Consider the following 25,820-nt stretch of genomic DNA (forward strand, 5'->3'; position numbering starts at 1 on the left):
TTTCTTTTACTTTGAAGCATTGCTGAACAAATTACAAATAGGCTCCTTCTCTCCAGGAAGATTTGAAATCACAGTACTCTATTTACCTAAACACTTAAACATTTTCAGAGTCTCTTCCCTAGATCAATAACTTTCTGAATAGTTTAAAGTTTCTTACCAGCTTCGTTGCTCTCCATCTGACTAGTGTTTTATTTAGCTTGCCCCTAGTGCAGGAAGAGCAGACATGGCTGCTCACTGTTTACTGACTGAGCTCTCCCTGATGTCAGCAGGAACGCTGACAGCTCTGCCTGAAGCCCGTTAACTGTTGCTGTGCAGTAACAGCTACGCTACTGCTTCCTGGGCAGCAGACCAAAGCCCTCCCTTAATGGGACTGAAACTGTGGGATTCCATGCCCCCTTCTTCAGCTTCTTAGGAGGTATTTTTAGTCAATCAGCCCACACTTTGCTGCTGTGTACAACAAAAAATGCACAACATTTTCCTTTTTAAGAAAAGAAACCCATTTCTGTAACTCGCCACTTCAAATTGATTTCTTTATAAAAATCAAACAGACTTTTGGGCAGTACAAAGTTAAGAATTTTAGGGTGATTAAGGGGACCTTCATATTTCAGGAAGACATTGATAATACCAGAGAAACCTCTGGCTCCTCCTTACTTCTATCACAAGATCTGTGCTGCGTTTACTTCCTGGTACTTCCTCCCAATTCAAGAGTATCTCCTTTCCAGGAATGTTGCTTCCAATTCAAAGAATTATCAGATCTACTGCCTAACTACCAATAAATCTTGTCAGGCAAGTGACTTTCAAAAACAAACATACACAGCACTGAGGAAATGCCACAGGGAACTCCACACTGGCTCTTGCTAGTTAAATGCCCTTTTCTCTGTTCCACTAAACAATGTCAGAATGATGTCACCCACATGAGAAAAAGTATGCCATCAGCATACTGTGCTGCAGTAGCAGCACATGGCCAACCTGTTTATACTTGAGAAGCTGAATGATACTCAGATTAAAATTCAGCTGTTTCTTTTCCTTCTCAATAATGAGATTTCTCTCTTTCTGAGGAAAAACACTGTATAGCAAGAAAGTAAGAAGTGATCATTCCTGCAGTAAAGGAAACACTGTCTAAAACACCATCCTTCAAAAAGAATTCCCAGGTATCAATCTCAGGTTAACTCTTACCCCTGATCCAAACTGCATTATTATAAGTTAAAAATTAACTTCTACAGCGAAAAACAATAGTTAACTTATTTAAACAGTAAACATCACCCTTCCTATATGTCTTTATGGTTGCTGATCCTTGGTAAAACCTAAAAGAAAACTCTGAAGTATAGAAATATGTTTTCACAGAGTTTCATGATTCTACAGTATTTTAGCATTCATTTTACAGTGAATGACAAGGCAAAAACACCACAAGAACTACTTTTTTGCAACCTATAGTTTCAGTTTAGAGAACTGACCATAATGAATGACACAAAAGGTAGAGATTGACACAGTTTCAACAATAAAAAAATACCCCTGCCAGAGATACTGGTTTTGCTAATACGAAACAACCCAAATTGCTTTCTAATTACTTGCTGCCACAGCATAAAATTTCATATTCAATTTCACTACCACAGTTCAAACATCACATCTTCCTCAAATCACTGCCATAGGAAGTACTGCGATGAAAAGTAGGAAAACTGCCCTTAGCTTCATTTTATAGCATGCATTTCCATGTTCCAAAATCTTTTTGATTAGAAAAGATGATGGGGGATAGTACATCATGCTCCACAATGATTTCCAGTAAGTACCACATGCTTTCCTCAGGCCTTCTTCCCCTATATGATCATTGGCCATTCCTTTGCTCCTGCTAAGCTCCTTTGCCACTCCCTATTACTGCCAGTCTGCCACAATTGTCTAGCATTAACAGCATTATCCTTCATGACAGGGTAACAAGCTAGAAGTGTTTTGCTATCCATGCTCCCTCTGCAGCAGTCAGCATTTCCAGTTCTCCTTAAACAGGATTTGCAAGCTGTGACATTATCTCAGTGACAATAGTCTCATAGTTGGACTATTTTGGTTCAATCCAGCACCTTGAAAGCCTTCATCTGACAGCACAGCACACACAGTCCAACACAACCAGCACATGATGATGCAACAGACTACGCAAGAGAGAGGCCACAGGAGCCACTGCAGAGTCTCAGCACTGGTTCTTCAGCCACACAACCCTCAGAGCATCTCTGACATAAGCCAGGCATCCAATAGCTCCTCCTATTTTCACAAAAGCCAGTAAGAAGCTATTATAACAGTTTTGTGTAAGCAGTCCTGAAGGGAAGCACAGAACTGAAACCCTACACAACTGCTGCCAGACAGTGTCCTCCAAAAGCCAGCATCCCTCCATGCTGTTCTGCACTTGCAGCTGTCAGACAGCGTGGGCCCCAAGCAATGAGATGTGCTGCATAGACACTACAAGCTAATGGACAGATGAGAGGTGAGGGTCAGCATCTTCAGGAGGAATTTCATTTCATCACTATTTAGAGGCACCAGAAGCAACTTTTTATTTATTTACTCCTTTCAGTTTGTTTAACTTGATACATTATTTAAGATCAAGTAGGCTAGAGAGACCTTTGTGAAGTGCTTATATATTTTCCTGCCTACACCTGCCCATGTTATTAACTATCCAAGTAATGGTAAAGCCCAGAGACACTTACAGGCCTGTGGACACAGGGCTACAAGAAAACTTAACTCAATTAAACACCTCTCTGTCACTGAAGTCAGTGGGTGAACCAATTTACCCATCTGGATGTTTAAGTAAATCCCATCACTTATTTTCTTGCTTTTAACCATTTAGATATGGCAATAATTTCTAAGATTATTTGTGCAGGCCAGCATCAGCTGCATTAGCAGAAATAAAATTCTCTGCTACACAAAGAAAATCCTCAAAGACCTAATTATTCAGCATGATTTAAGGTAAAAAAAGGAAAGAAAAATAATTTTCTAAAGTATGTTTCAAAAAAACGTAATGCCTGACTTTTAGAGAAGGAAAATGCAAGTATTTTTCCCCCTCTTCAAATAAAGTGAAAAGGCCTGAAACACTCCCCCAAACCTTCTCACTAATTCAGTACACTTTTACACGTGTTACACAGAGCTCATGTTTGTCACAGCACCAAGGTTGTTTGGGAGAAAATCCTCAACAGCAAGTCAGGCTGCTCAGCACATGGTACCACAGAAATCTCTTCAAAGAGTGAGCAGCAATTCCTGCTTGTCCTAACTTTACTTCTTTACAGGCTAATTCATTATCACATTTTTCTAAGTACATTTGCATCCAAACCCAGAGGTATGAATGGAGGTCCTAAAAAAGAGATGGAATAATACAGAAACAGTTCCTCCCACACACCTTAAACTAAATTTTATTCCCTGGCTGCCTAATCCCAGAGGAAGTCAAACAGCAAGATTACTTCTGCCTTCTGAGTATCAAACAACATACTTCGTGAAGGTTTCTAACATCTAATCCCCAGGCTATTTCCAAGTGATTTACAAGAGGTACCAAGTAAAAGTAAATTGGCTTATCAGGCAAGAGCATATGGCTGTTTTTGAGAACATTCTTTAAGAAAGAGCCCAAGCAAACAAAACAAAACCCCTAAATTAATTAATCCCCTTAATTGGTTCATTGGAAGTACAACTAAAAAGATCAAATAGTACTAGAGGGCAAGGAGGAAGATGAAGAACATGTTTCACTAAGCATGTAAATGACTTAGGTAAAAATGCCAGTTCTCTGTACTAGACTTTTGCCAGGCTACCAAAACTACACGTCTTTCTGAAACTCCCATACACATTAACAACATTTAGGATCTGATTTGTTTGCACTAGGTACCACACTCCTGGAAATACTGCCTTGCACAAGGTTGTTACCCAGTTTAGCAGTTTCCTCAAGGCTATCATCAACAACCAACAGTAACCAGTCAGATCTCAAGAGGGACCCCTGTAATCTACTTACTAGCTCTTTCACATCTTCCTAAAGCATTACACAGTTGCAATCAATTCACATACCAGCTAAAAGATTCAGTACAGAATCTGGCAATAGTTTAGGCAGGATTGAAAAAAAATCTTAAGCACAACTTCCTATTCAATTCTCCTCGAAACAACTACAAGCAAAAACCTTCATTTACAACTCCCTTGAAGGCCCAAACACCAAATCCACCCCAACTAAGTACTAAAGTTAGAGCTGGCATGTAGATGTTAAAAAACTGTAGTCTCTCAAGACAAAGCAGAAATGGTCAGGATCAAAGTTCAGGTGACTTTAAAACACTAGATGTGTTTTGGCAGCCTCTTCTGTTCCAGACTGTTTTCCAATTAAAAGAGCAGAGCACCAACAAGGTGTCTTGCTGGAACACCAAGAACAGTGGAGAGTTATGAGGTTAAAGTGTAACCTCACTAAGAGAAGCAGTGTAGCCTCATATTAAATTCTCGTATGAATCTAGACACTCAGTGAGCCTTTGTTCACATCCTTCCACCTCACCCTGAAGCATCCTGGCTAGTGCAACACTGCCTTATAGAACAAAGAGCAGACAGAAATTACCCAGAGTTGCAGAAGATCTTCTTTGCAGCTCACCACTCAGTTGTTTTTTGTAAGGGATTGGTGATCTCAGAGACTGAGCCCTCGTGGGATGATGCTGAGGACTGGACCAGCCACCACTCAATGCTTGTGGATCACTCTGTCCTGCCTCTGCTCTCTCTGCTGGGGTTGAAAGCCTGCCATCATCTAGAGTTGGCAAAAAGCAAGAAATCACCTTTCAGATGTGATAAAGAAAACCAGTAGTACATGCAAAGCTAAGGTGAAAAAAACTCACACAAATAGCTCTTTTGGATCATGATTAAACAAAACAAATGAATTTTTTGTTTTAGAAGTACTATACACATCACAGAAACTGGACAGTAGGCTGTCTTCAAGGCTCAGGCTATTTCAGAAATTCCCTAATGTGAAAAGTGGCAAAAAAACCCCTGGCAGATTATTTGTGAATATGAACATGAATTATTCTTGCTACATAGCATAGCTACACTTGACTATCAGCTTCTGCCTTGAAAAGAGATTTTCAGTTATTTTACAAGCCAATACTGAGGTCACAGTTAAATTACCACAGCCTTTAATTTCCATCAGCAGATCAAGTACAGACAGGTTCTCATTGATTCCAGTAAGATGCACATTTCATGTGTTGTTTCAAGGTTGTTTTCCCATTCACTCAACAAAAGACATTGCTGACTCCAGCTACATTTGTCAGAAAAAAACAAGTGAAGCCAATATTGACCACATTTTATGCTACTTTCAATAAATGAGCAATGACAGATGCTACTCTAGTATGCAAACTAATAGCAGTCATACCAAGTAATTATTTTTCATTCTGCATAAGAAGAGTCTGAACAGATCAGTTACACAAAAAGCTGTTTGGCTCTTTTCCCTCAGCTCAAACATTGCTGAAGTATGCTTAACAAAGCTGGATAATGAACAGACTAAACAAAGGCAGCTGACCAGTGGGCCATCTCCAGTAAAGGGATACACAAACTTTGCACAAAATCCAGGTGCTTTCATTCACCATTCTCTGCAGAATCTTTCATTGAAACAAAAAGGAACTCACACAATTCTTTCACAGTTTGCCCATTGAGAACAAATTTAATGACACCTGCAGCACAAAGGCCAAAATCATGTAATACTTTTTAATATACAAAACTTTCACAACACTTCAGACTTCTTGATGGGGAACACCTAAGCCATGCAAATTAATGTGGACTTCCTGCTTTACTGCAGGTCAGCTGTCACCCAGCTGCAGGTATGAGATGCACAGGAAGGTGAGAGGTAGATGAAGTCTGAACTAAGAACTTGCACTGGAAGGACAAGCACACATTTTGCTCATGTAGGCTGGCAGAGGGTTACTCCTACTTTAGCTCAAAAAAAAAATCATACAGGCAAAGGAAATTCTGATATCAGGCTAAGAATCTATACAATACTACCTGCTAACTAGTTTCTATTCTAACTAGAATCTATACAATACAACTGCTAACTGGTTTGTCTTTGACTTCCGTGGGCAGCTACAGATTTCCAGCTGCAAGACACTGGCTATCTTTCATAATAAAGCTCTCCTACATCACCCAAAAGCCAGATGCAACATCCCTCATCAAAGAGCTGACATCAGCCCTTTGACATTATGCTTCTATGTTCTGAGGTGTTTTATAAGCAGCAAACAGCACGCACAAGCCATGCCCACACATCCCCCCAGCACCCACCTTTGCTGAAACGGAAGAGATTTACAAAAGAGCTGTAAGCTGATTTAAAAGGAGGCTCGTCCTGGTCAGGAGTCAGGGGTTTGAAGTGAGTGAGATGAGATGGGCTGCTGGGAGAACGAGGTAGGTCACTGCTGGAGTCCAGTGTTGGAGAGCGCTTCTCATCTGCAGCCATTTCAGGTGCCCTGGAAAGAGGTCAGCAACACACATTACACAAGGGATGGTGAAACAGAACCTCCTCAGCCTTCTGAACAGGAGATGTCTCATTAGATCCCCGAGGACAGACATTCACCCAACTGACCACAGGTACCTGCAATTAGCACGGGCCAAGCATGCCAGAGGAGCCCGTGCCCCCTGCCCAGCACCTCTGCAGAGTGTAATTCAGAGTGCCTAGTTAAACATCCAGAGCAACAGTATAAACCACCACTACACTGATGACACACTGCAGCAGAGGTTTATAAGAACTTGAAGTTTTCAATTGGAGACTCTGCAGACATACCACAAAGAAGTTTTAACAGCTTTTCTCCTAATGTTGTGACTTCTGCAGCCCTTGTAACAGAACTGAAAACAGGCATGCCTGAGCAAGCACAAGGCAGACTTGTTGTTTGGCCAGGTTAACTTCAGAATGAGAAGTAGAATGAACTACAAACAAAAACAAGACTGAAAGATTAATTTTGGTAGGAAACTGTTTTCCTCCCCTCTGCATTACAATACAGGCCCTTGTGCAGGTTACCAGGGAAGCAACCTGAACTGAGGTTTATTTGTTGCCAAATCTAACATCTGCAAACATCCTCGTTTTCAGGAGCAGCTCCACTTAGGAAAAACAAGCAAAACCCTCAAACCAGTTTCTGTATTAGAAGAAGCCATACTTGTAAACCCTATTTTCTGCGTACCAAAGCTGCCATACAGCCAAGAGTCATACTTTTCCCCGACCCACACTCTCTAAGCTGATCAGACACCCAATTTCTTTCACAACACCTCACTCAGCCTGCATTTCTAGCCTGCTAGGCTAAGGTGCTTACTACCTTTGTTTAAGAAAGATTTAGTGAAATGTTTGAGAGAGTAGGAACACAGGGAGCTGATGGAGCCTATGAGTGATGGCTGATTTTTACCTGTGCCAAGGATCAAAACCCCTTATGAACATACTACCTGCTTAGCAGCTGATACCCACTTCTTCATGAAATAACAATTTCCGACTCCCACAACTGTCCCCTAGAACTTACAGGCATATATTGCTCACTAGAATATTTTCTTCCAAGTTCCAGGAAGCCACACTGTAAGAAATGTGTGAAGTCCAGAGAAAATCATCATGAACAGCAAGTGACACTGAACATGCTAACAAGCAGCTCATGTGGCAAAGTTTGGCTTTTCCTACAAAGAATGCCAAAAAGATGTATCTGCAAGTCATTCACGTGACTGCTCAGTGGACTTCTGCCTGTTGCTCTGTACAGTAAGCACCTTCAGCTCAGAGTTTCTTTTGCTATTCACATGTCCTCAGGAAAGAAAGCAGAGAGGCATCATTTACAAGAAAGCAGAGAGGCTTCATTTACTAAGTTTCAAGAAAAACTTTGTTCAGGTTCTTTATGTAAGGCTGTCTTAGTCTTCCACATCCCTCTACCCTGTAAATCAGGGCATGTTGTTTTGTTGTTCATTTCATCAGTATTATTCATTCAGGTGACTCGAATGTACTTAAACACCAGAGTTCATGGAACATTTCCCTTGAAACACACTCTTCAGGTAAATTTGGAATTGTTTCTTCAATCTTAAGGCAACTAATAGTTTGCTTTTTAAATGCTGAACATACAACAAGGGTGTACCTTCACAAATAGCACCACGTTAAACATCCCACTATGAAACTATGCTCCTATTTCAGCAACTGACTATAGCCTGGCAAGATAAGAGTTACAAGCAAGGGTCTAAATGTGCATTAAATATGTATATATGTATGTGTGATTATACAAAAACTTGCATTTCAAGGGGGAAAAAAACATAATAACTGCTTCTGTCACAGCAGTATTGGTCTAATTAAAACTGTTAAAAATAATAGCATTATACCTAGCATTAGTTCCAGAAACGTCTAGATTTTCTGTGCTGTACAACACACTAACTACAGAATCTATCAGCCTTTTTATGCTTTAGCTGTCCCACTAAAGGGAAAATACTCCCCCACCACACCACCACAAGAAACCAAGAAACAGTCACTTCTTTGTATAATACGGGAAAGGGGAAAGCAAGGTGCACATATCGGTGAACAAGAAGAAAACCAGAGTACATTTCTCACAGGATCCTCACCAACAGTCACGGGGAATGCATCTAAACCCACCCGAAGCTGCAGCTTCAGCAATCACCAATTCCCCACCGACAAAACACGGAGTAGGAGGGTGGCCGTGAGGCTCCCTCCCCACACGCACTGCTGTTCCCCGCAGAGCAGCGCGGGGACATCCCGCGTCCCACAGACCTGCCCACAGCCACCCAGCGCCAGAAGGACACGGCCCCTTCTTCCTACACACACATGACTCCCGGGCACCCGGATAACACACCCCGGTGCAAGACTACCCGCAATTCGGACATAACTGCGTGACTGACACGCTTCCCCTCCAACCTCTGCGCAGGAGACAGCAGCTCCGCTCTCCCCTCCGTGAAGGGGACACCGCCGCCTTCCCTCGCCTGGGATGGCAGACCCGGAGATCACCTGTGACGGGACGGCGCGGACGCGGTGGGCAGTGACCCCCGGAGAGCCACAGCCGATCGCTACCAGGGGCAGGCCCGGAGAAGGCGAGCGGAGCAAGGGGGCCGCAGAGCGGTGCCGGCGGACGGTGCTCACCTGCTGCCCGCGGCTGCGGTGCCGGTGCTGGGGCGGCACCGCCGCTCTTCCTTCACCGCCCGGCCCGGCGGCGCCGCCAGCCCCGACCAACCGCCCGCCGACCGCGCCTCTCCCGCCTAGGCATCGCCAATCGAAGCTCCGCGCACTCCACCCGCCGGCAGCGCCCGGCCCCGCCCCGCGGCCCTTCCCGGCTGCTCCGCCCGGGCGCGGCACACCCGGGCTGCTGCCTCGGGAGCTGATGGCGGGAGGTGTACTCCAAGTCCCCCGGGAACTTGGAGTGCACCTTATTTCATTAATAGTCCCTTCTCTTCTATTCCCGCCCCGAGGTTCCTTCCCGGCCACTCTCCCCGCCTCGCCCCAGCCCCAGAGAGGTGCCCGCTGCTTCCCCAGGGCCGTGGTGTCGACACGGCCGCCACAGCGCCAGCGGAATAGCCCGTGCCCGCTGTGTGTACCGCATCCCCGGGCTGGGCTGCAGCACTCTCCCTGGACCACGCCCGAGCCCCCCGGCGCCAGCGGGTTCCCTGTGCCAGCGGGCACTCACTGCGCGGGGGTGGCCGAGCGCGGAACGCGGCCGGCCCGGAACGGCAACCGCACGGTCCAAGCTGCCGCGGGGCCCTCGCACGGGGGCACCGGCGCGCGAGACCGGGACGGGCCCGGCTGCTGGCCCCGCGCCAGCCTCGCGCCCCCTAGCGGCCTCGCGCCGCCGCCGGAGGCAGGGCCGCGCGCCGCCAGCAGGGGGCGCGGCCAGCAGGGGGCGCCGCGGGTGCGGGCCGGGCGGGGCGGGGGGCGCGGCCACATAAAGGGCCCCGCGCACGGCCCGGCCCCGCAGCGCCGCCGCACCGCCGCACGGAACGGAGAACGCACCGGCACCGGGCCTGCAGGTAAAGGGCAGCGCCACCGCCCCAGCTTCGGCGCCCGCACAGCACCCTTTGTCCTTTCTCTCCTGCGGGCGGCGCCCCGCAGCGGGTCCCCCAAGGGTGCGATTGTGTTCAAGGGCTTTTTTTCCCTCGGGGCGGGCGGGACCCCGCGACCGCGCCCCGCCCGCCGTGACTGTCGCTGAGGCGCTGAGGGTACTGCACCCCGGGATCGCCCACCCTGTCCTGGGCCAGGCTGTCTCCTCTCGTAGTCCTCGGGTCTCTCGCTAGTCGGTGGTGGCCCTGGCGCGGGCTGGGCTCGGGGCCCCTCGGCTGTCCCCTCCCGCTTGGGGAGTGGCCGCAGTCGCGGCCGTGCCAGTGCTGGGGCTTCAGTCTTGGCCGCGGCGGCGGCTGCTGCCCTCGGCCCGGTGAGAAAATCCCCCGTGTGCCACCAGATCGCCTTGTCAGAGGCGAGTGCAGCCGAGACTCGGTCGGTGCCAGCGACCCGCTCCGTGCCCCCTGCGAGCCGCCTCCTCCAAGGAGATCGGCCGTGCACCGGAGTTACGGACTTGTTGCAATAGTTAATTATTGCCCGTAGGCCCCGAGCCCTTCCGCGGGACCAAGAGGAATTTGGAAATAGACGATTTCTTCTAAGTTGCCTTGGCTGTGTGCCTGGGTTAAGTGTATTTAGAGAAGAGCTGCTGCAGGGGAAAGACCTTGCTGGATTTTGGCAGCTCAGTATAAAATCAGAGGGGACGAGTGACAAAGTTGAACTCTGGGGAATGTGTGCTCTCTGGAGGAGCCTCTCGGCACCTTGACTGGTGTACAGACAAGGGATGCTACTGCAGTACTGCCCCAGTTCATAGAGAAACTGGGGGCACTGGTGATTGAGGATGGGAAGAGTGCCAGTACCTGGGCCGTGATCGCACAAACGTATTGGATGCTGTCAGAGCTGGTGAAGAGGCTGCTGTTCCCACGCATCGGTGGAGGTGTGTCTCTACCTTTGTGTTCTCTGCGTGGCAGCAGCATCGAATGGTTCTGAAGCCAAACTGATTGCTATGACTGACATAGTCTGATTTGTCTTAGTTCAGTGGAACCAAACCACAAAACAAGCAGTGTTTTCTGGGTTTGTGCTTGTCTACATTTTTACTTAAATGAATCAGACTGTTTCTCAGATTATGCCAAAAGCAAAACTGAACTCTCCCACAGTAGTAATTCTGTGCCTAGGCCATGGACTATGATACAGACCTTATTATTTAGATAGTCATAATTGAAAATTGGGTTCAAAATACTTGCATAATTAAACTGATTTCAGATAGTGAGGTTATTTGAAGTTCAAGTTCTCCTTGAGGACTAGAGAGGCCCAATATAAGCCAAGGTACTCTCTGTGTTAGGGATACAAATGCCTGAAGTAGTTATCTTTTAAACTGAGTCTCAGTAAAACAGCCTTATTTTACCTTTTCAATTTTTTTTTTTTTTAGGGTTTTGTGTTATTTTTTGGGTGGCGGGTTTTTTTTTGGTTTTTTTTTTTTTTTGTTTGGGGTTGTCTTTTTTGGTGTTTTGGTTTTTTGTTACTGTTGTTGGGTTTTTTGTGGTTTTTTTTTCATTTTTGCACTTTAAAAGGTTCGGGAAAGCTTGATCCTGTGAACATAGCTTAGAAATTTTACTCTCTTCCCAGACTAAAATTGTTTAATAGATTGGATTTTGGAAATGCAGCACAAGTTAGTTTAATATTAAAAAAAAATTAACCCTGGGATAGTCTCCCAGCATGCTTGTAATGTGAGGCCCTTGCTCTGCAAGCCTCCTGCCTTGGAATGACTTGGTCTGGATGAACAGATCCCGTGTTCAGTAGGACCCTTCATTCTGGATCGAGTCAATCCTGGCCCTTGGTCTCTGGGACTGCAGCCTCAGGCACAAGGGCTTGCTATCTCACCGTAGTATCCCAGCAGCTGCACACAAGCACGGAACTGTCTGAAGGAGGAGCTTGCCAAGTCATAGCTCTTGCGTAATCGCAGCTGAGACCCAAGAAACTCTGGCTGTTGGAAAGAAGGGCACTTTAGAGCAGTTCAGTGCCTTCTGAGGCTGTCTTGACAAAGAACAAAGTGCAAATAGAAGGGCAGAGTTCAAGTTTGGTTTTTTTTTTTTTTTAGCCTTTGTTCACAAATATCTTGGGAAACCTCTGTTCCCTACAGCAAACAAATCTGTCCAGTATTTATTTTATCTGTAGTAATAAAGCTTGCCACAAGAAAATACTCTTGATGTGTAGGCCTTGGATTTTTCTACCCGTTTCCTTCCTTCCTGGGGGACAAAGTTAATAAAGAAGCTTACAACATATTAATCTTAATAGTTTCAGCAGTATGAGCTGTCATTGTAATCATGTCCATTAACCCCTGATTTTCAGAAAAAGGTGGGGTAACAGGTAACTGGACTAGAACTCGTGAAATCTAAAAGTAAACAGTGCTCATCTATTTCTGTGGAATTTGTGGGAAGAATTTGGTAATATTTTTAATTTTTTTGATCCAATCATAATTAAAGCCCATGTCCTTAATTGTCAAGATATTAACCTTTCTTTTTATCCTCACATAGATCTCTCTAGGAGCTGGGGCTTTAAGGAAAATACCATGTAGCATGAAACTAAGGATAAACTGAGGTTATTTTTAAGACTTTTTGGAGATATCCTGTCTGCTATGTTACTGCCTCACCTAGTTATGTTGTTAAAATGCAGGATACAAGTGTTGGTAGCTTTTAACTTGGGTTGGACTTTTTTTATGCCTATTGCAGCTCAAGATGTCTAAAAAAATCCGTGGAGGCTCCGTTGTGGAGATGCAAGGAGATGAAATGACACGGGTCATCTGGGAGCTGATTAAAGAAAAGCTGATTTTTCCTTATGTAGATCTGGATTTGCACAGGTAATGACTCTGTGACATTCAGCTGAATGTACTGAAGTTTGCATGTGTCAGTAGGTATTGGTGGATTTTCATTTAGCACGGGAAGCATGCCCTCCAGGGTTCCTCACAGCAGTAAGCAGTGCATGCTGAATTGTGAATTAGAGTTTTGCCTGTACTGTTCCTCTAAGAAAGTTTCTCAGAGACATGGCCTGTATTTTGTTTTCCTGTGTCTTGGGGTTTCCAGCACCTGGACAGTCTGCATGAACCTGCAGCCTAAACAGTGAGAAGAAATATGGGCTGTTTCAGCCAGTCCCTGACTTGAAGCATAGCATCCTGCACCCCTGGTGGGCTTATGGCTTCTTGCCATGCCCATTTGAAGATCTGCCCAGAGGAGAGAAGGGTGTGTGCAAGGCACAGACTCTGCCCTGATGGCTATAGGCCTCAGCTCTGCTGTTGACAATGTGAGCTAACTGTTGCAATTACTCCCTGAAGCTAGACTGTGCTCCTCTACTCCCTTCTGGAAAATAACAAATATTAGCAGCTGGGTACTGCAAAAGGGACATGCTATCTATAGCATCTGGCCAAGCAGAACAAATAATCTTTTCCTTTTCTGGCCACTGAGCTATAATTATTAGAGAAGTATCCAGCTACATTGCTGCTAGCCATGTGGACAGAGGCCTTCAGTGGTATCTGCCTTAGTTAAACCCACAAGTCTGACCTCTTCCCCTGCCACTGGAGCCATTTGTATGCCACCTACATCAGGCTTTCTGGAGTTGGGAACCAGGCAGACAGGAACCCAGCAGCATAATACATGCACACAGTCTGGAGAACATCCCTTTTCAAAGAGGGTGGGAGGAGGGCAAGCAAACCCCTGGCTGAGGCAGCACAATGGCTAGATTGATGTACAGCTGGCTGTGCTTCAGGGCTGTCCCATGCTGAGCAGCCATTGTTCTCCAAAAGCTATTAAAACAGTGAGTATGGAAATGACCTTCCTCTGATGTTTGAGAGGAATATTGGCAGTTTTGCTTCCAGAGCAAGATTGTGGGTCCCTTGTCAAAGCAGTTTTTAAGTCTAGTGTAGCTTCGTGTGCTCAGTACATGAGGGAAGCCAGAGCCTTCAGCACAAGAGGTTTGAAATAAAGGCTCATGTTTGTCTGGGGATTTTGCTGCTCCGTTCAATGAAAACCCTCAACTGACAGGTGCCATTGCAGGAAACTCAAAAGGCAAGGCAGAGGAGATACTGTCCTATGCTGGCAGCAAACCTTAGCCATAAACTGAAGTTCTCCTTTCTCCCATCTCCTACCAGCCTCCACTAATAGGAGAAATGTCACTGTGTAAGTCTGTTTTTTCCAGTCCAGCAGCATTTGCACTGGAAGAGGGATAACTTCAGTTGTGGCAGAATGCTGCAGCTATACTCACATGCACGTATGGGGTCTTGTTTCTTTCCTGTTGAACACAAACAAATGTCCTGGGAAGTCCTGACCATGTTTGTGGGTTTGTTACAGCTATGACTTGGGCATTGAGCATCGTGATGCTACAAATGATAAAGTAACTGTGGAAGCTGCTGAAGCCATAAAGAAATACAACGTTGGCATAAAGTGTGCAACTATCACTCCTGATGAGAACAGAGTGGAGGAGTTCAAGTTGAAGCAGATGTGGAAGTCTCCCAATGGCACAATTAGAAACATCCTAGGTGGCACTGTCTTCAGAGAGGCTATTATCTGCAAGAACATTCCCCGGCTGGTGTCTGGATGGGTGAAACCCATTGTCATTGGCCGTCATGCTTATGGGGATCAAGTGAGTCACTTCAGTGTTTGCCCCTCTTTTTGTCTTAACAGGCTTATTCCTGACTGGTATAGAGCTCCAAAGACTTAGACATCCCTGTGCTCTTGCTCTGTCCCTTGCATTCCACCTGGGAGCACACACGTGCTAGCACTTCATTTGTACTGCACCCAGCAAGTGTGGGAGAGCCTGGTTCATGCCTCTCTCCCTTGAGCAGTGGCACTGTATAAACAGCATTCAGAAACCTGTGATTGGATTACACAGGCCTGTACTTAGACACTTAACTCTGCTAGGTTATTGTTCTTCACCTCTAGAACACTCCTTCCTACATGAGAACATCCTTAAAAAATATTATTTTACACTGCCCACCTTCTTACTTTGCAGGACTTTCTAGTGTCAAATATTGCTCACAGCAAAAATGGATAAAAGTGAATGAGTTCTAGAAGTTCTAGAAGGCAAAATTGCCTTCCATATGGGGGTGTGGTTTTGTTCTGGTTTTTTGGTTTTGTTTTTGTTTTTTACTGTGATCTGCTGCTTTAACTTGCACAGCACACCTGCAGAGTTGGTATCTGACCTGGGCACATCAGGCTGTGGTACAGAAGTAGGGAATTTTATCAAAACTTCCCTGACAATGGTAGTAGTACAAGACTGTGGAAAGCCCTGGAACCATTCTCAGTGTTGTGTACTCTGGGTAGCCTGGAAGATAAGAATAAGTCATACTGTTCTCCGTGGGCAATCATATGTGCTATAAAGCTACCAAACATGGCAAAAGAAAAGTCTTCTAGAAGAGCCAAGTGCTTAAATAGGTGGCTAAACCTGCAAACTGAGGGCAAGTCATTAAATTACCTGCTATAGGAAGGTAAAATAATACATTTTCAAAAAGAAAATAATTGCAGAACCCTGACACTAGGAAAAAAAATGGGATTCAACATCTTTAAAGGTTGTGAACAATTGAGAAGGTTAAAATAATAATAGGAAACAGTGGATTAAAGGGAAAGGGTTGAAACCCTGCAGAAGTATGAGATTAAAGTGAAAGGAGCAATATAAGAACATACAAAGGACATAGGAGCGAGACACTAACTTCAGAACAGCACAGGGAACAGATTCCCTCCATAGGAGGGAAACTACATGAAAAAAAATTTCAAGGGAATGTAACCTTAAATAGTACTGTTCAGGACAATTGGGAAAATGAGACAGCATTTAAATACTTAAAGTTTTTAACTTCAAAGACTTACTACATGTTGGCCTTTCAAATGTCATCTTGTATGATGTATGAACCCTGATACTTACAAGATGTAATATGAATGGCTTTTTTGAGGCAGGGAGAAGTGGCTTTCTATCCACTAACCACACAACAGTCTAAATACTCTGCACTTTAAAACTTCAGCACATCTGCAAAAGTACATACTCTGCCAATTGATGGGGCCCAAGAATCTGTGAGCTTTTTCCCCTAAAGGGGAAGATGGTTTCTGAAACAGGCAGACTTCTGACTATTTAAGGATACAGTTTAGTGGTGCTCTTGGCAGTGCTGGGTTAACTGTTGGACTTGATGATCTTGAGAGTCTTTTCCAACCTAAGTGATTCCATGACTCGTCTTTCTAATCTTTAGTAAAATAATCCAATGACAATATGGCTGAATTAAAAGTCTACTTAATGGAGTTTTTAGTACAACTGTTTTTCTGTAACCTGCCCTCCCAAATAAGAACTGTCTTTTATGGTTCTCTCTTCCTGATAGATAAATTATGGCAATTTTTTTTTAACAGTACAGAGCAACTGATTTTGTGGTACCTGGGCCTGGAAAAGTAGAGATGACCTACACTCCTGCAGATGGAGGCAAACCAGTCACATATCTGGTCCATAACTTTGAAAGTAGGTATTTTCTCTAATTAGCGATTAAAACTGATATACTGATATTTTTGGATTTAATTCAACGTTGAATTATCAGTCAGATCTCTTTGATAGTAAAATATGACTTTGAGGTGGAGTGGGGGAGAAAGTCTGAGCCTTCTTCATTTATTTGTCAAGTACTGAAAGTACCTTGAAATCTTCCTGGGATCAAAGAGGCCCATCAAGAACACAATCGTTCTAGATTGGCCATCTGTCATGCTCCTATATGATGACTGGTAGCAGCATATATGTTTCTCTCTCTGGTCAGAGGCAAACTTATTATGTAAACTAGGCTTGACCTAAGGGGAGGTATATTTGAGAGCAATCCATGTGCAATTCTTTCTGGGTTTAGTTTGTTTTGCTGATCTCTATACCTTTGCAGGTTTTGCCCTTTTTTATGAAGCAGTCTTTTTATTTGCTCAGTAGAAATGAGAATTAACACTTACTCTGTAAGGTGGAAAGAGGATTTTGCAAGGATGCTCCTGACTGTATAGGCTGTAACTGTTTTAATAGATGCAGTCCCAAAGGTTTTGGTGTCACTCTTCTCCCTACTGCTCCGCTTGTTGCAGACATTGCAAGGCTCAGGAAGAGTCCAGACATTGCTGGGCTTTGTTAATGGAAGCAGTTACAGACATCTTGCCAGAACTCAGGCTGTTTTCTCTAGGGGCAGGATTCAGGGAAACATCATACAAGTCATGTCTCCTGTCTGTCATTAATCAAAGGGTTCAGGATTTAAAGTCTGACAGTGATCTATTTAGCTACAAGAAAATGAAACCATGTAAACCACAGCATCCTTGTTTGTGTGCAGTTGGTTTGGCAAACAGCTACCAAGATTGACATATGACCCTCCTTTGTAATACTTGATTTCTCTGGCATGCTTGCTCATAAGAACCTACATCTCTACCATCTCTTGTTGCATAGCCTTTCTTCTGGAGTTCACCTGCTCCACGGCCAGTCCCAATCTGTTTTCATTTGATAGGTGACTGGTGAGCCTGTGTTGGAGATATGTGGCCATCCAGCTGCCAGTCTGATTTGCTGCTTTGCATTGCATCAGCAAGCAGAAAGCAGGGAAATGCAAAGATGGCAGATTACTGCTGTTTAGGGAGCTGCCCTCCCCACAGATAACTGTTGTGCCAGCATATCTCCCAAATGATTAAGGGAAACTTGTCTTTTTGCTGTACTAATATGTTCAACCTTGACACTGAATCAAGAGATTTTTAGGAGGCAGTAGGATTGTATGACTGCAATAAGGATTTTCTTTTACATGTATGAAAATAACTGTTTTATTCCAATTTGATAGCTGTCATCCAGCAGCCATGAAATCATGGTTCCAAAGGACACAGTCTCTGTAGCTGATCACACCCTGAACTGTCCTTGACTCCATAGGGAAGGTACAGGGATAGCATGTAACAACAGGAATTTCATTCTCTGCCAATATCAACTTTAAATGACATTGCTCTCTTGGCAAGCAGATAAACCTGCTCTGGCTTCCCCTCTTCATTTTGCATGTATATTCATATAGCAACAACCATCTGAAGGTGGTAAGGATAAATGGATATTAGGAAAGGTATTTAAAAACTCTGGGTGTTTCTAGAACAAAGATCCCTAATATTGATACTGTACAAAAACTAGATAGATGGTGGTAGTGAGGTGCTTAAAATTAAGTACATGGTGTCTACTTTTAACTAGAAATACAGTTGTGCTCTGAAAATGACAAAGCTTTCTCGTGAAGCTCTAGACCCTGCTTTCACCCACAATCATCCTCTGCCATGATTTGAGTGCTGCTTTCTTCTAGATGACCTGGGCTGCAAGTTCATCACACTTCCATTTGTGCCTCTAACACATATGCCTTAGACAATCTAAGTCATGTGAATGCTGATAGTTCCTCAGAGCCTTCTCCGGACCTGCCTGAGCACCCACATCACTGGCACATTCTTCCCACAACTCGCTAGAAGTGAGCCTGAGTGGGTGGATCAAAGAGGCAGGGTAGGCCACACATATGCTGAAAAAAATGCAGGAATTCATGTGGAGTCTTGTTTACCTGAGCTAGGCAAAGCAGTCCTTGACTGCTGGAGTTCGTTCTGAAGGGGCAAAGCATTTAAAGTGTGAGCACATCCCTTTCTGACTTTGAGACCTCCTACTCCAAACTGCTGCTTTGATAGAAAAAGACTGTATTACTTAAATGGCTCATAGGAGCTCAGGTACATTCATTTCTGTCACTGTGTGCTTGAGTACTTAGGCTGGATTAGAACAAAACTTCTTAGAGGGATTAGATCACATTATTACCATGTAATTGCCTGTAAAACAAAACCACCTTCCTATCCATGTGTCACAGAACTGCTGGAGCTTTGAGCTGATAGCACAAAACAAATCTTCTCCTGAAAGAACCAACCTTAAATTGATTAACTAGATTAAGACACCTGGGGAGAGCATCAGTCTGCCTGCCAGCCAGAGTATGCTATGGGGAGAACAAAATTCTTAAACCAAAACTAAATCTAGTTGATTCCTATCTGTTCTTCCTCCACTAACAGGCTGTGGTGGTGTAGCCATGGGAATGTACAATCTTGACCAGTCTATCAAGGATTTTGCCCACAGTTCCTTCCAGATGGCACTGTCTAAAGGCTGGCCCCTCTACATGAGCACCAAAAACACCATTCTGAAGAAATACGATGGCCGCTTCAAAGACATCTTCCAAGACATCTATGACAGGTAATCAGTTGTGTACTTCCTACTGCAGTGCATAAGCCTGCAGCAGGAACATCCTCTCCAGACTTGAGTTGCTTTTTCAGACATTCAGCAACACTTTAAGGGCACAGGGAATGCCATCTCTGTCTCCCTTGTCCTGCAAGACAGAATACTCAGTGCAGAAAGCTCTGCTAAATGTGGTTGTGGTGTCCATATCTTCTAATAAAGCCACAGATTCTCTGTGGGTGCCTCTGTGACTCTGAATCAGCCTTGCTATAGCAAAGTAGACAAGGTAAAAAAAGAGAAGGCAGGGTTTTTTTTTTTGTTTTAGTGTTATCTCTGTGCACTTCTCAATGTACAAACTGTGCAATTCCGTTTGTATGACAAGGTGTTTTGGTTTTTGTTTTCTAGAGAATACAAGTCCCAGTTTGAAGCCAAAAAGATCTGGTATGAGCACAGGCTCATTGATGACATGGTTGCTCAGGCCCTGAAATCTGAAGGAGGCTTTGTCTGGGCCTGCAAGAACTATGATGGGGATGTGCAGTCTGACTCTGTTGCACAAGGTATGAGGTGCTTCCTGTGCCACAGTGAAGCAGGCTTAGTGGCAGTCTCTTGTGTCCTTCTGTCACATCTTATGGAATGGCCCAGGATGTTGTGTTGGGTCTCAAAACTTGTATTTCAAACTTGTTGCCAGTCATGGAGGTATCAGGCAGTCAAAAAATTATGGTTTTGCTTTTATAAGAAAATCTATTGAATGTAGACTCTGTAGTTGTATTTATTTACAGGAGAGAAGTTTCTACCACATGATAACTGGTAGGCTTTCTAGTCTCATGGACAGTATGTAGACAGCTGGTTCTGTCACTGACAGCTTGAGTTGAGCTAACTGCTGCTGAGTGTGATGGCAGGTGCTCTGCAGAAAAGTCATAAAACTTTCAGGACCTAAAGCTACCTGTCAGGTGTAAAGAGAGAGATTGATATGTTTAACTTTACATAATTGCAATGCTTGATCAAAATCCTATATACCCAAGGTGCCTGGTGCCAAAACAAATATGGATGCAGAATCCACATGATGAGACGTGTGGCTTTATGTAATACACTCTTTCTGAGGCAGTGCCACTAAACTGCCTCCCACAGAACAAGGATGTGTGTAGGACTGCTAAACAAAGCAGCTTTCAAACATGGACATCTCTGAAACCTGCAGGTTTAGAACTGGTGTGAATGTCCAATATCAGAAGTGGCTGGTTCCTCTCACAAGAGCAGATGCTCTTAATAAGAAGTTGTTTTGTTTCCTATCACTCTATGTGAAAGGCAAGCAGCCCAACACTTAACTGTTCTCTTACTGTACATTTTCAGTAGAAATCTGTCCAGCAAATTAGGTAAGAAAACTAATTTCCTTGAAATGGTGCAGAATATCTGTATATCTATATCTCATGGTTCAGCTGGACTTTGTGTTCAGATGAGCTGCTCTTTTGATGTGTACTTGCCAATTAATTGCAGAAGCACTACTGCAGCTCTGCTGTTCAGGGACTTTTTTATCAGTGGAAGATGTTGGGGGATTGTAGGTGGGGAGATGAAGGGGAATTTGAGGGAGCTGTCCAAAAGGAGACACTGAACTTTTGAAACTTGTATTTTGTAGGCTATGGCTCTCTGGGGATGATGACCAGCGTGCTGATCTGCCCTGATGGCAAGACTGTAGAAGCAGAAGCTGCTCACGGGACAGTTACTCGTCACTACCGCATGCACCAGAAAGGCCAAGAAACCTCCACTAACCCCATTGGTGAGCTGCTTTTCACTGCCCTTCATCACCTCTACACATGAAAGAACAAGTTTAGAGTAAGAACATCCACACCCTTTCTGTAGACAACTGTACCACTTAGTGGTCAAACTTGCAGGTCATAATGCATTTTTCTTCCAGAGATTGTGTAAGGGGAAGGAAGTACCTGAGATTCTTAAATGCCCCTTGATCAAAAGTAATGGCAAAAGTCAGAGGGGCTGCAAACAATCAGAAAGTAGATCAGTAAATTTCACACATGGCATGGAAATACCTACTATATAAGCACACAGCAGTGGGTTTTGGATAAAGGGGCAGGGTGAAAGTGAAGAGAGGAATTAAAGAGGGAAAGTTGAATTAAAGAAAGTAAGGAAGGAAAAGAGAAATAGAGAGGAAAAAAAAGAGGGAATTAAAGGAAGAAAAAGAGGAGAAAAGAGAGAGAAAAATAGATCACTAGTCCTGGTTACAGCATTGATCCAGCTGAGAGGATTCCAATTCTGGTTTCAGTGCTGATCCAGCTGCTAAGTGGCAATCCAGTTGCATTGGTCTGACTGCTGAGATGTCCAGGGCCCTGGGTGCACCACCTGGGCTTGGGAGGGCCGGGGTGGGGGGGAGAGGGGGGCACCTTTTTATGTACATTAGTCCTCAGGTGCAGTCCATTCTTTCAGGCCTGTCTGGAAAGGGGTCAGAGGACTTTGGGAATCTTTGGTCTCAATCCCACCCTATGCTCCATGCCCACTTGCTGCCATTCATTCTTGTGCTTGTACTGTACTATGTTGTGGTGCTTTCTCACAGAAAAGTGTTCTCCTGCTTCCACCTGGCCCCTCTTTTCCAATCAAATCTTGTTCTTTTCCATGGCATGTCAGTACCAATAGTCCATGGCTGGCTCTACAGCCATCCAGTTATCAGTGTTCAAGAGAGACACATTAGCTCCTTCTCTTGAGGTGGGCTCAGTTGGTCAGAGCATGGTGCTAATAACACCAAGGGTGTGGTTCAATCCCTGTATCCATTCATGTAAGAGTTGGATTCAATGATCTTTCTGTGTCCCTTGCACCTCAGACTATCCTGTGATTCCATGTGTATCTTCTGGAAATTGTGACCTCCAAAAGATGTACTTTGGGCTGCTGTTGAAAGGGTTGTTAGAGAGTAGGGTATAGTATGCATTAGCTCCTTATAATCAAGAGCTTGAGGGGTCTCACTTTGGGTCACTGTTTATGGGGTTGCAAGAGAGTGGGCTTTAATTATAATTTTCCATCCTGGCTGCAATTCAAGTCAGTAACTTTCTTTGAAAGTTCAGTAACAAAAATATTGTTCAACTTGGGTTGTTATTCAGGCAAGAAAAATACCTTTCCAAGGCTGTTCATTTAAATAAAAAGTGCTCATTAGACACCTCTAGTTCCTGTGTTTCTGATAAGCTTGAGAAGGGCTTAGGTGTGGTTTGCCAAGGCCTAATGAGCACTTCTCAGATCACAGTGTGGCCTGAGGGGGAGGCAAGAGAATATACCTCCACAGTCCTCTCATGACTTAAGTCAGCTTCTCTGGGTCTCTACAGACACAGCTACAGCCTGAAGCAAAAAACAGGCTGGAATGGAGTGAGTGTGAGCAATAAGCTAGACCTAACTTAGCCTTTATGCACTCACTCTTCAAGAAATTATTGGTTTATAGCCACAAGGCCTTAAGGTTTAGGTTGGTTGTTTTTTATTTTGCTCTTCTTTCTGATGGCCCAGAAAAACCAACCACACCCCAAGCCATGTACACACTTGAAGTGTAAGGGTACTTGGAATGGGACATGAGGGAAAGAATCCTCTGAATTTGCATAGAGACCAGAGCATAACATATTGTTAGGAAAAGGACTGCACCCTTCTGTCACAATATTCTCTGTAACTACAGAGTCCTACCACCTGTCATTCTTTCTGACTTGGGCAGGAAGAAAATAAAATGACATGCATAGAGAGATTACTGGAGGCAGTGAGTAGTTTCTGAGGTCTGCTTTGGTTGGTTTTTTTCCGAGTTCCACAAAAGGCAAAGGATGCCTAAATGAAGATAAGTGTTTTTTCCCATACCAGATTTTGTATCTTTTTTTTTTTTCAGTCTGCTTTCCATTTTATTGGTATTAAAAAATCCAATTACTGTTCCACATGATGATTTAGAGCAACTTTCAGGAAGTTTTGGATAGATAGAATAACCCAGTGTTCTCTCTCAGCCTCCATCTTCGCATGGACAAGAGGCCTCGCTCACAGAGCTAAGCTGGACAACAACACTAGCCTCAGGAACTTTGCAGTTGCCCTGGAAGAAGTCTGCATTGAGACCATTGAATCTGGCTTCATGACAAAGGACCTTGCTGCCTGCATCAAAGGCCTGCCTAAGTAAGTGTATGAAATAACCAGCTATGCCTAGAAAAGGCTGTTTTACATCATGGTTCTGAACAGCATTGGCTGGAATGTTATTTTTAGTATGGTAAAGAACAGGAGTCTGTCTCACAGGACTTCCTGTACCCAGTGCTGTAAAATGAACATTAGACACTCCCTGACCCAAGCAACTTGGTCCAGATTGCTTTCTCCCTGCTATTGCACCAAATGAATGGGAGAAAAAAGTAAAGAATGAACTGCAAAGGTTTCCATGTTTTGTATGACAGTTTAGCTATGGTGGCCAGATCCTAATAAATGAAGAAGACCTACATAACTGTAAAATATCCCCTGGCTACCTCTTCCCAGAGCCTTATGGCAAAAAGCCCTAGCCTTATGAGTAGGAGAGAGTTCTTTTGGTTTTAGAGGCAAAGCACAGAGTTCTTTGAACAGTCTTCCTCTGCATTGATTATTTGAGTCTGTACAACTAATACCTGTCTTGTTTTGTTTCCCCCGCCAGTGTCACACGCTCTGATTACCTGAACACCTTTGAGTTCATGGACAAGCTGGCTGAAAACTTGAAGCGGAAGCTGGCCTCTATGCCCAAAGCTTAAGGCATGGGTTACACTCATGCTCCCCTAAGAAAGTGTCTCCCACTTACATCAGAGTGTAAGTGGCATTGTCTCATTTGTTGTGCTTCTTTTAGGCTGTTCTTCAGCTTTGGCCATCTGGTATTATCACACTGGCAGATATTTCCTATCAGAATCATCTCTTTGCACAGTTAATCATTTTTCTCTTGATTTTCTATCTGATCACACTTGAGTCCTCTTGCAAAGCACAGGCACTGGAGGTTTCTTTCTTCAAGAAAAGTGAATTTTGTAGACTGGAGTCACCTGAGGGAACTTCATGACTTGAGAAGGTATGAACTGGGGGTTTTAGCAAGCTCTCCATACTTTGCATCTCAAAGATAGGTCCCTTCTTAACCTGCTGCGTTAAGTCAACACTTTCAAGACCCTGCAGCTCTGCTGGATTCACCTCATATGTACTTCCAAAGTCTTGGACTCCATCAGGAGAGTGGGAATGGTGCTCCACACCAGTCTCTGTTCCTCCTGTCAAAAGCCCCCTCACACACCTTCTGCCCTATCTCACAGACTTCAGTCTCACTAGAACGTGTTGCAACTTTTGGCTGAAGAAGCTTTGCATTTTGAGCACGCTCTTCATCCTGAGATCTGTCAGGACTACTTTCTGCATTGTTTTTAATTGCAGTTGTTTTCTTTTTTCCTGTTTTGCTTTCTTAGCAGTTGTTCTCTCATCAGTTTTAGTGTTTTAATAGGCTCCCTCCAGGGTACAAACATTCACCCATGATTGCTCAATCTTGCTGAATTTTTACAGTCTCACTCCCTCCAGATGTGAAGCTATACTAATTTATAGATGATACTCTAATTGAAGGAGATTCCCACGAAAAGGTGGGAAAGCAACAACAATAATAGGAAGCATTACATGAAGCAGAAATTGAAATTCAGCCTGAAAAATGTCAAGGACCAAGAAATAAATATGGGGTACTTGGTAGATGCAGCCAATGCAGTAGTTCCTCCAGACACTTTAAAGGAATAAACAGATACAAGTGCCCCATCAAATAAAAAATTACAGCAGTTAATGGGAACTTTAGGATATTGAGAAAACGTGTACCTGGCTTTTCTGTTATTGCTCGCATAACTGGGTCTGTCTTGCTTTGTTGTGTAACTTTACAAACACTAGATAAAAATGAACACAGACACTTTTTAAACTTTTAGAAAATCATGTTTTCTGAAACCCTTTGAGCTGCTAGGCTAAGCCCTACTTTTTCTAAGCAGATGAATTTGCTTAAAAGCTCGATATGGGTCTGGATTCCTAGTTTTGTTCACAGCAGACCTGAGGTTTTTCTCTGTGACTTTGATCTATGTTTATCTGTTCCTCTCAGTCTGAAGGCCAGTCTGTGTCACAGCTCTGGTGAAACCAGCAGTGACCTACTGTCCAGCAGACCTTAGGAAGGAGAACCATCCTCCTCTCTCGAGTACTTCCCAGTGAGTGTAAGTGAGCTCAGAGGGCTATGCCAGCTCTACCACAGCCCTCCTGAATTTATCTTGTGGTGCCAACCAGAGCACAGTGTCCTGATACCAAGGGATTGGGTTCCATTGCTACCGTCAGGACTGTAGCGTTTGAGTAGCACTTAGTAAATGCTGGAAACAAGCCTTATAGGCTAAGAGCCTACCAAAGCCATGCTGCAGTGTCTAAATGCAGGCCATGCATTTAGTTATGCTCCTTCTGACTGGATGTGAAGCATAGGAACTGTTAACCTCTTCCCTCACCCCACAATTCATAAAGGTGCAAACTTTTCTCCAACTGTCTGGGCTATTACTTACCCTAGTTGTCTTACAGCAGGTCCTATCATGACTGTGAAAACTTATTCCATCCATGGTTGTGTGTTGGTTTTTTTTTTTTTAAGGAATATTTTTAATTCAAACTAAAATAAAAGCCAACTAACATTCTTTGT

The 25,820-nt window shown here is 44.1% G+C and overlaps 2 protein-coding genes across 7 annotated transcripts in view; one reads left to right on the forward strand and one right to left on the reverse strand.

Annotated features, from left to right (window-relative positions):
• Positions 1-9,639, reverse strand: part of PIKFYVE (phosphoinositide kinase, FYVE-type zinc finger containing) — a 63,817-nt gene extending 54,178 nt beyond the window's left edge. The window contains exons 1-3 of one of the 6 annotated variants that reach the window (XM_059853223.1): positions 9,618-9,639; positions 6,256-6,437; positions 4,556-4,738 (exon numbers count right to left, since the gene is read on the reverse strand). In XM_059853223.1, the coding sequence (XP_059709206.1) occupies positions 4,556-4,738; positions 6,256-6,427 (355 nt within the window). In that variant the 5' untranslated portion in view covers positions 6,428-6,437; positions 9,618-9,639. Of the gene's footprint in view, positions 1-157; positions 261-4,555; positions 4,739-6,255; positions 6,438-8,854; positions 9,179-9,617 lie in introns of those variants that run through there. The other 5 variants (XM_059853221.1, XM_059853222.1, XM_059853220.1 and 2 more) reach the window with 5 other exon arrangements.
• Positions 9,640-9,844: 205 nt separating this feature from the next.
• On the forward strand, positions 9,845-25,815 carry IDH1 (isocitrate dehydrogenase (NADP(+)) 1). Its single transcript, XM_059853230.1, has 9 exons — positions 9,845-9,957; positions 12,712-12,839; positions 14,323-14,614; positions 16,363-16,468; positions 19,018-19,195; positions 19,583-19,734; positions 20,808-20,948; positions 23,146-23,308; positions 23,808-25,815. The coding sequence occupies exons 2-9, from the start codon at positions 12,718-12,720 to the stop codon at positions 23,899-23,901; spliced, it is 1,248 nt and encodes a 415-aa protein (XP_059709213.1). The 5' UTR covers positions 9,845-9,957; positions 12,712-12,717; the 3' UTR covers positions 23,902-25,815.
• The last annotated feature ends 5 nt before the right edge of the window (positions 25,816-25,820 follow it).

Source organism: Haemorhous mexicanus, chromosome 8, assembly GCF_027477595.1.
Source record: "Haemorhous mexicanus isolate bHaeMex1 chromosome 8, bHaeMex1.pri, whole genome shotgun sequence".
Taxonomy (NCBI): domain Eukaryota; kingdom Metazoa; phylum Chordata; class Aves; order Passeriformes; family Fringillidae; genus Haemorhous; species Haemorhous mexicanus.